Source organism: Acanthaster planci, linkage group LG01, assembly GCF_054643075.1.
Source record: "Acanthaster planci isolate LZ-2023a linkage group LG01, COTS_SCS, whole genome shotgun sequence".
In the NCBI taxonomy this organism is placed as follows: Eukaryota; Metazoa; Echinodermata; class Asteroidea; order Valvatida; family Acanthasteridae; genus Acanthaster; species Acanthaster planci.
In genome coordinates, this window is record NC_141777.1 from 13677421 (window position 1) to 13689283 (window position 11863).

General features: G+C 41.3%; 1 protein-coding gene across 1 annotated transcript; it reads left to right on the top strand.

Annotated features, from left to right (window-relative positions):
- Positions 1 to 7944: 7944 nt before the first annotated feature.
- On the top strand, positions 7945 to 11838 carry LOC110979459 (D-beta-hydroxybutyrate dehydrogenase, mitochondrial-like). The gene is made up of 4 exons (XM_022235266.2): positions 7945 to 8665; positions 9845 to 9997; positions 10209 to 10373; positions 10730 to 11838. Exons 1-4 carry the CDS (start codon positions 8245 to 8247, stop codon positions 11068 to 11070), a joined length of 1080 nt encoding a protein of 359 aa, XP_022090958.1. The 5' UTR covers positions 7945 to 8244; the 3' UTR covers positions 11071 to 11838.
- The last annotated feature ends 25 nt before the right edge of the window (positions 11839 to 11863 follow it).

Below are 11863 nucleotides of genomic sequence, written 5' to 3' on the forward strand. Positions count from 1 at the left end.
GTGCCAAGTGTTATGTGGTGTCATGCAAATACCCCCCCCCCGGCCTTTGGAATTTCAAGGCGGGGTTAATTTTCGATTTAAGCCGTCCTCATCCCCAGTCTCAGGCAGAAATATACACCACTTGCTCTGAGGCAATTCCTATACTGCCTGTATGTGTGCATGATGGGATGCTAAAATGATACCGCTCAGCGCGCAAATTATTTACGCAACTATGCACCGTAAGTCGCTGAGATAATCTTTTCTCCCGTTTTTTAATCAGAAGGATTAGCCTTTGATCATGAGGCAAACTCCAGATGGCACTTAACCTTTGGGCATTCAATATTGAGCAGTAACTGTATCCATCCAAACAATGAAATATGTAGGCTTAAATGTATGAATTTAATGACATCTGTAACAAACTTGTACGTGGCACTCTGATAAGGTGCTTGGAGTCTGGTTCTTCCTCCATAGTGAAATAGAATCCTCCTTTTGGTATCAAGAAAAGTGGCCGTCATAACCATCAAAAACCTTGTCGTTTTTCTTTTGTTGGCATTTGTGTCACCGGCTGCGACAGGGGGGGATCGGTAACGCATTGGCCCGCTACCTGGACCAGCAAGGCTTCCGGGTGTTCGCTGGCTGTCTGTTTGAGACCGGCGAAGGGGTGCGAAAACTCAAAGAGGAGTGCTCCAGAAAGCTGAAATTGGTCCGGATGGATAATTATGACTAGTGACGCGCGGGTGGCCAAGGTGGCTTGGTTTGAAAAAAATTGTATCAGGGGATGTAAAGCTTTGTGACTTTGAATGTTGCAGGCACGATATCCAAGCAAGGTTGTGAAAACAAAACAAAAAACAAACCTACGTAAAACACTGATTGTGCCATGCTGCAGCTCGTTTTGGAGTATTCAGATTTTGCGATGGAAAGAATATAAAAGAAACTGATTAACTGATCTCGCCTCTAATCAATCAACCAACCAATCAAGCAAATCAATCAATCAAGCAATCGTCGATCAATCAATAGTCGACGGATAAAGAACAAAGGAGGAAGACATTTTTGATAATTTCGTGAGCAAAAAAAAACCGAATACTGGAAGAAAATGTATCGTCTTTTGAAATGACGTAACACTTTAGTCTCCGCCCTTCCTTTTGCCACGGATATATTGAGGACGTCCCGCGCCTGATCAATCTACTTGCCAACCAATCAAATCAATCAAGTAATCGACCATCAATCAATAATCAATTGATTAAACTAGAGGACAGCTCATCAATAAAGAAAAACGGAGGAAGGGAGTTTTAATTTGTGAGAAAAAGAACGAATGCAAAATGAATATTTATCTTCAGAATGACGTCAAACTTTACTACCCTTCCATTCATGTTGCAAGGGATTTCATGAGGAGGTTTAGGTTTTGGCTGGAGCAGACCACACAAATTTAAATTCATTTTGAGGGCAACTGAAACGACCCAGTGTGTAAAATATGCAAGATCTCAAGTTTACCGTCATTACCAGTTACCAGCACACTGTGGTAGAAGTTGGTATCTTAATACTTCTACACAAACACCCCTTGCACAAGGGGTTTATGCACAAACCCTGTCAGACCGCAAGTATCTACTCCTAACCACGTTCAATTAACTCGGCAGCCACAGGGGAGAGCAGAGTCAGCGACTGCTGAAACCGCAGGGCATGCTGAACACACTACACTGTACATGTGTTTATGCATGCTGACAGTGCACATTGATTATGTCGGTGACCAGGATGGTATCAGAAGGCTGTTTCAACCTCTTCTCGTTTTAACCCTCCACTTTTCTGTCGGTTGTAAATAAAAAGTAAATGCATGATGTTTCGTCATGGGTGTGGACAGTTACTATTAGAAACTTCGTGCAGCGGGGATTTTTGCCAACATTTTCACCAGCTTGATTGCCCCAACCTTGTATGTCACAACTCATCCTGTTTGTTTTCGTTTAGTTGTATTTATAAATTTACAAACCGTGATCACAGAAATTTATGGGTGTGAATGTTGATCCATTTATGGGCTCCGCATCGAAATTATTACATCAGTAATTCCAGTCGTCCATGGAAAAGTAATGACATTTTCAAACAATTATTATGCCCATTCATCCGCTATAGGTTTTTCCCAGCTGAACTCAATAACACGAAAGAGAGTCATGTCTCATGAAGCTTAGTTTATTGTCGCAAACTGTAACCCTTTCCGGGTTATAACGCCAACTTTATTAGTTCCTTATCTCATTAAGTTGTATACTTTATGCTGCAACAAAGCTCTTTCCTTTGTGTAATTCGCTCACTTCGGAAAGGGTTACACTTTGCGACAATGATCAAAGCTTCATGACTCCATTCTTGACAGTTCCAAATTGTTCAAAATTGGAAATGGTGCACTTCCACATCACATCAGAAAGCGAGGCGCAGAGAGGAAAAGCAACAAGTCATTGCATAAGACAGTTACCGGTATTGGAAAAAGATGCAACAACTCAGATCCCCGAAACTGTGACTGCCGATCCAGAGAAATTGCCAAAAGATTACGGCAGCAGAGGGAGAGTGTCATGGGCATTGCACCCGACATTAATTTTGGTGAGAAAGAATATTTTTTACTACGTATGGCTTTGACTGTAGCCTGCAGAAAGGGGAAACAAATGAAAACATGGCTGCTTGGAATGGCCTTCACGAAAGGCGACATAATTTCTATCTTGAAGATGATAGAATCGAGAAATGGATTTTCTCTGTATGATGACGTTGTCTAAGTTAAATCTGCACGGCATTTCCATGTTTCCATGGAAATAATCGAGCATCTCCGACAACTATTGCCTGGTTTCTTTGCTCCTAGAAGACAAACTGCCACTGTGAAAGCTAAGATGAATGCAAGAGTTAGCTATTCTTCACCCTAAGCACAGAGGTAGTTGTTGCATCTTGTTTCAAACTTATGGACTGATTGGAGGGTTGAGTATTGACAGGATACGCTAGAACAATTTGTTGTCGCAAATAAAAATATGCTAAGTCTGTAAAACAACACAGGATACGCAGTGCGTATAAATGGAAAAATATGTCAAGGGATACGACCCGACATGCATCGGTGAATTCAAACTATACTACTTATTAATTCCCCACTTGGCTGATCGTGTTCATGCACGGTGGTATTGTTTGATAATAAATAAACGAATAGGAGTGGGTTTCATCTCGGTAATTTAAAACCCACACTTTCTTTAATAGAAACCCTTATTTCGTGGGATGGGCTGTGTACAAACATAAGAATAACAAAAGAAAAATGCTGAAATTGAAATTTCATTAACACATTTCGATGGAACGTTGAATATCAGTACGCATGCAACAATTGAATTACAAGCTAGATGAAAGAAACGTTGAAAAGAGAACATACATGAATATTACTATCATTGTTCAATGATTTTGTCATTTAGCAGTTCAAGCATGGTCATCAAAAGAACGGACTTAAATACAAAACAGGGATGTTAGCGCTAGTGCAACTATTGCTGGGTAGTTTTTACATGTCATTTATATGAAATGTCACAACTGTACCTCCAAGTCTGAATATTTCCTGTTTCGTGTATCTGGAGGGTTGTTTCATTCATTTTGAATCTGGAAGATCACAAATAATGTAACAATGTTGACCGAGACAGAAAAATCAGCTGAACTGTATGTTAAACAAGTAGTTAACTTAAAGAAATCTTTCATCGCCGTATCAATTTAAACTGTTTAATTTTTAATTTAGTTCTGGAAATGTAAATTCAATAAAAACCTAATGTTTAAGGTGTTCACTTTTGCTGTTCTGTATTGATGTAACAGTTACCGATAATTTTCAGTATCTGGCCAAGGCAAACTTTAAGTGAAGTTTATTAAATCGTTTTCCCAGTAGCAACATTGAAGTGCATGCTGGTGATTACAACTACAGACATTTTGAAGCCATCTTCTTATCTAAGATGTTATAGCGGCGTCATCGTATCTCCTTTATATCAGAGGTATATTTTTGGTATTATTTTCATGTGTAGAAGTGAATGTAACGTTAGAAATAATTGCGACGAAAAGGGTACTTCTACAGGTTCAATCGAATTGTCACCTCATATTAGGCATGCGCCCCCTACTGACTAGAATGAAAATTCCACCCCAAACTCGAATTCCCTTTTTTCACCGCCAACCAGCCCAGTATGACACGGTCAATCCAGCAAGGCAATCCGCATTCCTTTCTCAGCACACTCGCATCCCCTTTTTTCACCGGCAACCAGCCCCATCTGACATGGTCAATCCAGCGAGGCAATTTGCATCCCTTTCTAAGCCCACTCGCATCCCCTTTTTCACCGGCAACCGTGCTTCAACACAATTAAACGGTAAATGTGACTTTAAAACTGTCCACAATTAAAGGAAGCCTTAATGTCTTGAAACTGAGGACTCGGTCAACTGAGTCCTATTTCAAATATATAATTCAGAACATTGTCTTGCAAGAAAAATCCCATATAGATTCCATAAGTAAGGTCTTTGGAATGAATGGAAACCGAATATCAGGAGTTGTAAAATAGGGAAAACCATGTGATGAATGAAAGCTTGAGATGTCAAAATGTAACAAATTTGACTGCCAGTTTTTGTCCTAGTCCTTTGTAATTACAGTTTTCAATCGTCATTGTAAGATCCTAATGGAATGATTTTCTTGTAGCTCTGTGAATAAAATAAGCCCCTCTTAATTCAGAACACTTTTAAATTAAAGCTTATTTGATAAAATTTTTGACCCTTCATTAAAACCTTTCACTATACAAATACATAGTTGGGGGACGAATAACTGAGGCCCAGACAGCTTTATAGAATTTAGGCCCCCAGCGGATTTCAAATATTTGGGTATGGCAGAAACAGACCCTTTAGACGGCCTTTTGCGGCTTTAGATAATTGATACAAGAAAAAAATTCATTTATATTCCAATCCACGAGACAAGCGGGTTTGATTCTCTTTTTCCATGCAATGTACAGGTAGATAGACGGTTATTTAAAAAGTCTGTTTCCTGGTGAATTTTTCTTTCTTTCTCAGTTTGAATTAATTTCTTTCTTTGCGTAGTAATTTTTTGATAATAATTTATCACATGTACAACCCACCAACACAAGAAACGTGTTTTGCAATTAATGAACAAAATCAATGCCAGGCACGATTGTATCATCGATCAGTCATCCAAGGCTAATTAGTTAATCCGTTCTTGTATCAGTATGATTGTTGATGTTTGCTATTAAACGGCTGCCAAAGAGAAAAGGGAAAGCAGTTTATACAGGAAAAGTGACCATGTCTTGAAACAGTTTATATTATAAATCAATGCCACACCAGGCACTATTGGGGCAATGTTCATGATAAACATTGTACATAAAATCGTCAAACTCAGAACAGCATATTAAAATCATTTTACAAATCAACTTGTTTGCTTATCACAAAAAGGGTGTGGGGTGATTCCACGGCCCATCATCCTTCCACCAAAGATGGGGAGATACATACCCTACCCCCTCAGGATTTGTGTAAATGAGAAAAATAAATTATTGGCAACAGTACTTTCCAACATTACTTTAGTCCAAGGCCCGCCCCCAGGAAACGCTGTGTCAATACTATGGAGGCGACTTTACAACATTCTGTGTTGACCGGTCACTGCTGCTATACGCATTTCACTTTGTTAATCAAATTTTGACATTCCAGGATTTCATAGAAATTATAGGAAACGAATGTCATTACCAGCACACTGTCGTAAAAGTTGGTACCTTAATCCTGCCCTAACTTACTCTTTATAATAGGTTTTGCGTTTTTTGTCATAAAAAACGAGAGCTGGGGGGGGGGTAGCAGGCTGCTACGGGCAGTAGCCCACGTTATTTGCGGTCAGGTAACCGCCACAGTTGATTGGTTAAAATTTACCCACAAAGACGAAAGTTAGTTTTTATACTTGTTGTAACAGTGCTGTGGGGAGTCGTAAACAATGCTGGCATTGTTATGATCGGGCAGATAGAGTGGCTTTCATTGGATAGTTACCGACAGGTCATGGAGGTCAACTTGGTTGGGATGACCCGAGTGACGAAGGCGTTCCTTTCCATGATTCGGAGGTGCAAAGGTTTGTACGCCTTCAGAACAATTGAATTATTAAAGGTGGCACGTCTCTAGTTACTCTGTACGTTACTGTAGCTTACAACACGGGAAATCAATTTTATTGTTTAGTCGATCAAACTTCAAAGTAATGTTATCACAAGATCAACAGATTTTCACAACTGTGATGGACGGTACATAGGTGAATTGTAGTACAGCTTTTAGTGTAGCACTGGCTTACCATGATTTAGCGTAGCGGTTCACTGTAATAAATTAACAACACGATTTCTAACGACGTTTAAAGCCATTCCTTTTCCTTGTAATTTTCAAAAGGAATTCATGCGAACATTACTTCACTCTTAACCCTAAAAATCAGAAGTATGGAGGACCACTTACAGCCAAGGGGGCATCTTCCTTATACACTTTTGGCTGCTTCGGGAAAATGAACACTACGCGAGCTTAGCAGGTCCGACTCTCAAAAAATAGGTGAAAATGACTTTAATGAGTTACTCAAAAAGTCTGGAAGACCCAAAGCATGAAAAATGCAATGTGAGGCTGGAGAGAAAAATGAAGAGCGCGCGGAAACCGCCCCAGCCTTATTTTTGGGGCGGGGGACATAACAAAGAAAAATGGACGGCAATTTGTAGAAGAAAATCATTTTGCCCTTTCCCCCAACCCCAATCTGTGCCCCCCCCCGAAAAGCACATTTTGTAATTGAAGTGATTTTGAATAAAAAATGTTACACTCAAAAGTTTTGTTTTCTTTATACGAAAACGTTGGGGATGATCCATCCCCTACAAAAAGTGAGCGATTATATACACCCAGTCTCTTGGGATACTAATCAGCGCCGGACGAAATAAGTAACCCGCCCAGGCGAAAAAGTAAACCGCCCGGGCGAAATACTAATCCGCACGGAAGAAATAGTAATCCGCCCGGGCGAAATAGCAGGCACAATTTTTTTCAATCATGTCCTATATACGCTTCCGTATGAATGTTTCAGTACGTGATAGTAATATTTTGAGGGAGAAGTCGGATGTTCTGGCCTTGCAGTTAAGAGCGGATTCGTAGTCGGCGGTTAAAGCAGAAGGTTGCGGCGGGCTCAAATCCAACCTGGGGAAATGGTGCTTGTGCACTTTGTCACTCATTGCCTCTCTCCACCCAGGAGCAATTGGGTATCTGTGAGGAGAGAGCAGAGATAGTTATTGTGGTTGACTGCATTGCGCCGAATAGCATGCATTGAGCTTGTATACTTCCCAGGGAGCTGAGATGGTAGTTGGAATGTTTCATGGACCCAATGAGCAGGGGGTATATAACAATAACGGAATTGCACCTTGATCGGTTTTCCAGAAAGGTGCGCTATATAATCTATATTATTATTATTGTCAATAAGGCTGTGCGTTCAAGTTAGAACGAGTCCACGTAAGGTCAATCCAACAGCGTGTTATGAACATCGGATCCATATCGTTTTAGTCCGTGCATGGGCTTTGAACCTCACTGAAAAGGGGGGAAATGAAAAATATGTTAGGCCTTGGGTCAACCTTTCATGTTGGGAACTGCTGCCACGTTTAATAGACTCTTCAAGAGTCTATTAAACGTGGCAGCAGTTTCCTGCCAGACAATCCAGATACTGTAAACAATGCAAAAGCACAGTTGCATTTATTGGATTTTCTGGGATGACTGGAAAGAAAATAATTTTACAGAGCCAATTCCATCCCCTGTTGGATGCAAATGCAATCTGCAGTGTCTTCTAAACTATAAACCTGGTACATCACAATGTAAACTGTACAACATGAGGAATCTATATATACTCCCCAAAAGAAGCCTATACATGGCACAATTGGGTATCCGTAGGTCACCTTTGCATACTAAATGGTGACATATGTACTGTACATGTACAAAGCATTATTATCTAGTGCGAGTGACGATGGAATGTGTCTATACGCTTTTCAGTGTTGTACAGTAAAGTATTCGGCATGGCTTGCAGATATGCTGATGAAATACCATGTGCCTTTATAGTACAATCATACTACAGCGTTGCCAAGCGATCGCGAAATGGGGCTCTGAACTGTTCACCCGGCCGTGCAGTTTATAATCACTCAGCGTGAATTAACGCTTGGCCAAAGAAGACAGCATGCATGTGCATTTTACGATAAATTTTGCTTTAAAGTGTAACCGTAGTAAGAAGCCCCAGTGGTTGTAGAAAAAATGGCTGCCGTTACGATAAAAAACCTAGCTGTTTTTCTTTTGTCGGCATTCGTGTTTGCAAAATATGTTGTTCCGCGCATTGGACAAGAGCTCCTATCCAGATGTTTCGGCTACATCGTTTCAATCATTCTGGCCTATGTCATTGCCGTCAATGTGAAAGAAGGCAAGTTACAGGTCGCCGGCAAGGCTGTGGTTGTCACCGGCTGCGACACGGGGATTGGCAACGCGCTGGCCCGCTACCTGGACAAGCAAGGCTTCCGGGTGTTCGCTGGCTGTCTATTTGAGACCGGTGAAGGGGCGCGAAAACTCAAAGAGGAGTGCTCCAGGAAGCTGCAAGTGGTCCAGATGGATGTGACTAGTGACGAGCAGGTGGTCGGGGTGGCTCGGTTTGTACAGAGTGCTGTCTCGGTGTCAGGGGATGGTAAGCTTTGTTATTTGTGATCAGGCTCACGCACGAATGGTGCACACTGTATGAGAAAATATCCAGGTCCATCACTTACATTAAGGTTGCACGATGTACATGTACATTGTAGTTCCGTTGATCGTGTATATAGCGAGGCATGAGTTATTTATTTTAGTGTTGCGTCAGACATTTTATAGTCAGCTAGGCCCACTTTTGGTCAATCGATCGATCGATGATCAACCGCTGTGACAAAACAAAACATGTGTAACAAAGGAGAAGGTTTGAAGTAGAAGGGCAAGGAAGGAAAATAAAAGGAGAAAACAAATTATGCTCCTTCCGAATGAGGTCAAACACTAAACGCCTCCCTTCCTGTTGTGTTACGGATGTCAATTGAGGCGTGCCGTATGTCATAAACAGACTCCCAAACCGGGTAGCGGAGACTGACTGGTGCTCTGACCTCAAGTCTCAGTTTATGTCATGGGCAGCGAATTCGGATGCAAATCAGTAGCTGTGCACAGACTGAAATAGTTATATTTGTTTTAACGGCACTTTCAGCAACTCGGGCTATTTGCGCCAATAGCTTTACGTTTATAGTTACGTAACCTTTTATCGATCAACATCACTTTACGGAGTCAGGAATAATGTGCAGTTTTGGAAGCAGGAGGAAACCGTAGTACCCGGAGAAAACCTGCGAGAGCGAGTGTGGACAGTGGAAAAAAATGCATTAAAAGCCTGGGCCAAGCCAGGACTCGAGCCCGCGTCTCATCTTAAGTGCAAAGCGAGGAAAGAACCACTACGTACACGAACCCACGTTTTCATGATGAGTAAGAAAACTCCAGATTTTTAGGGAGTTTTCGAACTTTCAAACAACCAAAATGTATTCAACGCATGTACGTACTGCAAAGGGGAGAAAAGGTGCAGTGGCTAATACACTTTTGATGTATCATGAAGAGCACCCCCACTGTTAGTCATGGGCAGTTTTTTTCTTAATTTATGTCATCCCTCATCTCTCAGTCCTCGGGTTTATGTTCCTGCTTATCTTGAAGTAAATTTAGCAAAATCTTACACTTTCACACGGTAACTCCCCTCGAAGGTCCTAAATCGTTGACAATGTGTTTAAGATTTATTAAACGCCGAGAATAAAAAAAAATCTTTCACTGATTAGAAACTTTATATAAATATTTCTTTTTTTCACAGTGCTGTGGGGAGTCGTGAACAATGCTGGCATTTTAATTCTCGGGGAGATAGAGTGGCTGTCATTGGATAGTTACCGACAAGTCATGGAGGTCAACTTAATGGGGATGATCCGAGTGACCAAGGCATTCCTTCCCATGATTCGGAAATGCAAAGGTTTGTTTGCCTTCAGAACAGTTGGATTAAAGGTAGCATGTCTGTACGTTACTGTAGCTTACTTACATGGGAAATGTCTGAACTAGCTCTGTCTGCAGAGCAGAGAAGTGCAGGGGTTCATCCTTTTAGCTGTGTATAGATCCGTGCGTGCATCTCTGTGCTGTTGTTGTATCCAAACACCAGGCTGAAGTCGCTGTTGTACTCGTTCCAGGCCGAATTGTGAACATGAGCAGCGCGCAGGGGCTGTTTGCCGCTCCCTCGGGCTCCCCGTATGCGATCTCCAAGTTCGGAGTGGAGGCGTTCTCGGACTGTCTCCGCCTCGAGATGGACAAGTGGGGAGTGAAGGCGGTCATCATCGAACCAGGCAACTATTCAGGTACGCCGACAATTCCTTGTGAATCTGACCCACAAAATGGTCTCTGATTTCATTGGGACAATTGGTTTTTAAATTACCCTCATATTTTTCAAAATAAGACTTGAATGTTGTTCACTACCTTCCCTTGACCGAATTCCAAACAAGCTTGTTCCAGATTTATTAAGGATCAAATATGAGAGGAGCAGGCTAGTATTTAGCTCACTGAGGACGTACTCGTGGAATGTCTCGAATAGAAATAATTGAATATGAAATGAGAAATGGAATTTGATATTAGTCACAATCCTGTGAGTGCAGTCCGTCATTTGAAATACAAAAGATAAACGTCAAGTACAATTCTGTCTCTGTTGGTCTTGCAGCATTTTCTAAAGCTTTCGATGGGGACAGCATCGATAGGATGCTGGACACGGTTTGGACTAACACACCAGACCACGTCAAGCAAGTCTACGGTGAGGATTACTTTAACACCGTGCTGACGGTGCTGAAGAGTACCACCACTACCAGCGCCCCAGACTTGAAGCCGGTCTTAAGTGCTGTTGAGGACGCCCTCATCGACGTGAATCCGCCAGACAGGCTTTCCCCGAGCAACACTCTGTCGAAGCTTCTGACCTGGTTTTTCCGCTACTTGCCCGTCACCGTGACAGACAATCTCTACAAATTGGCCTATGCCATGTTGGTTGATAAAGCGACTGGAGTTTAAACGGTTGAGCCATCCTAGTGAACATATCGAGGTTCATGAACACGTGTAGTGTCTACTGTTTCATCTAATATCTCAGTACACAGATCGTCTGGGAAAACCTTTGGTATTCGTAAGTCGAGCGCGTATCTATCTGGCATTTGTTAGCACTTTGACAGCGTTGAAATGGACTGTACATGCAGAGGCAACGTGAGATTGGCCATAACTGAAACTCTACGTTCAGACGAGGAGGAGATTTAACTAATCATAAATATTATTGTGCTAAAAACTGTGCAAAGTCCTGCATTCTTTATATTAATTTAGTGATGATAATGATGAATATCACGGAGCATCTAGCCAATTACTTTTAAAAAGTGTTTTATTTGTAGGTGTAGTTTTGTGTTTCGAAATGCAATGATATTTATTTCTAGATAGGTCTACTAGAGTATTTTTTTCTGCTTCAGCTGGCTTTGAGACGGTATTTTTTCTGAACTTGATTATACTTTGAAAAAGCAAAAAGCTCAATTAAAATCATTTTCAGAATACCAACACATGCAGTCTCTGATATGTGTTGCTCATAAATGCTCACGTCGAGCTACTATTATTGTGACTTTTGAGTCACTTGTTAATTAACAATTATGAAATACTTTGGATGTTTTGGCTAGCTAAGCAGAGTGTGTTTGTGTGACTTGGTGATGACGACAGCCTTCAAATCCCTATTTCCTGACAACTCAATCCCTTGAGCCTTTGTATGTACTCACAGAAGCAATAATAAACTCTAACGCCCCCGTACTTTGTACTCAGTAATGATCTCCTT

Excerpts from the sequence above, each read along its gene's own strand:
- LOC110979459 (XM_022235266.2), top strand. The coding sequence starts at position 8,245 with ATGGCTGCCGTTACGATAAAAAACCTAGCTGTTTTTCTTTTGTCGGCA. Across the intron at positions 9,998-10,208 it reads CATGATTCGGAAATGCAAAG|GCCGAATTGTGAACATGAGC; the intron begins GTTTGTTTGCCT and ends TACTCGTTCCAG. Across the intron at positions 10,374-10,729 it reads CGAACCAGGCAACTATTCAG|CATTTTCTAAAGCTTTCGAT; the intron begins GTACGCCGACAA and ends TTGGTCTTGCAG.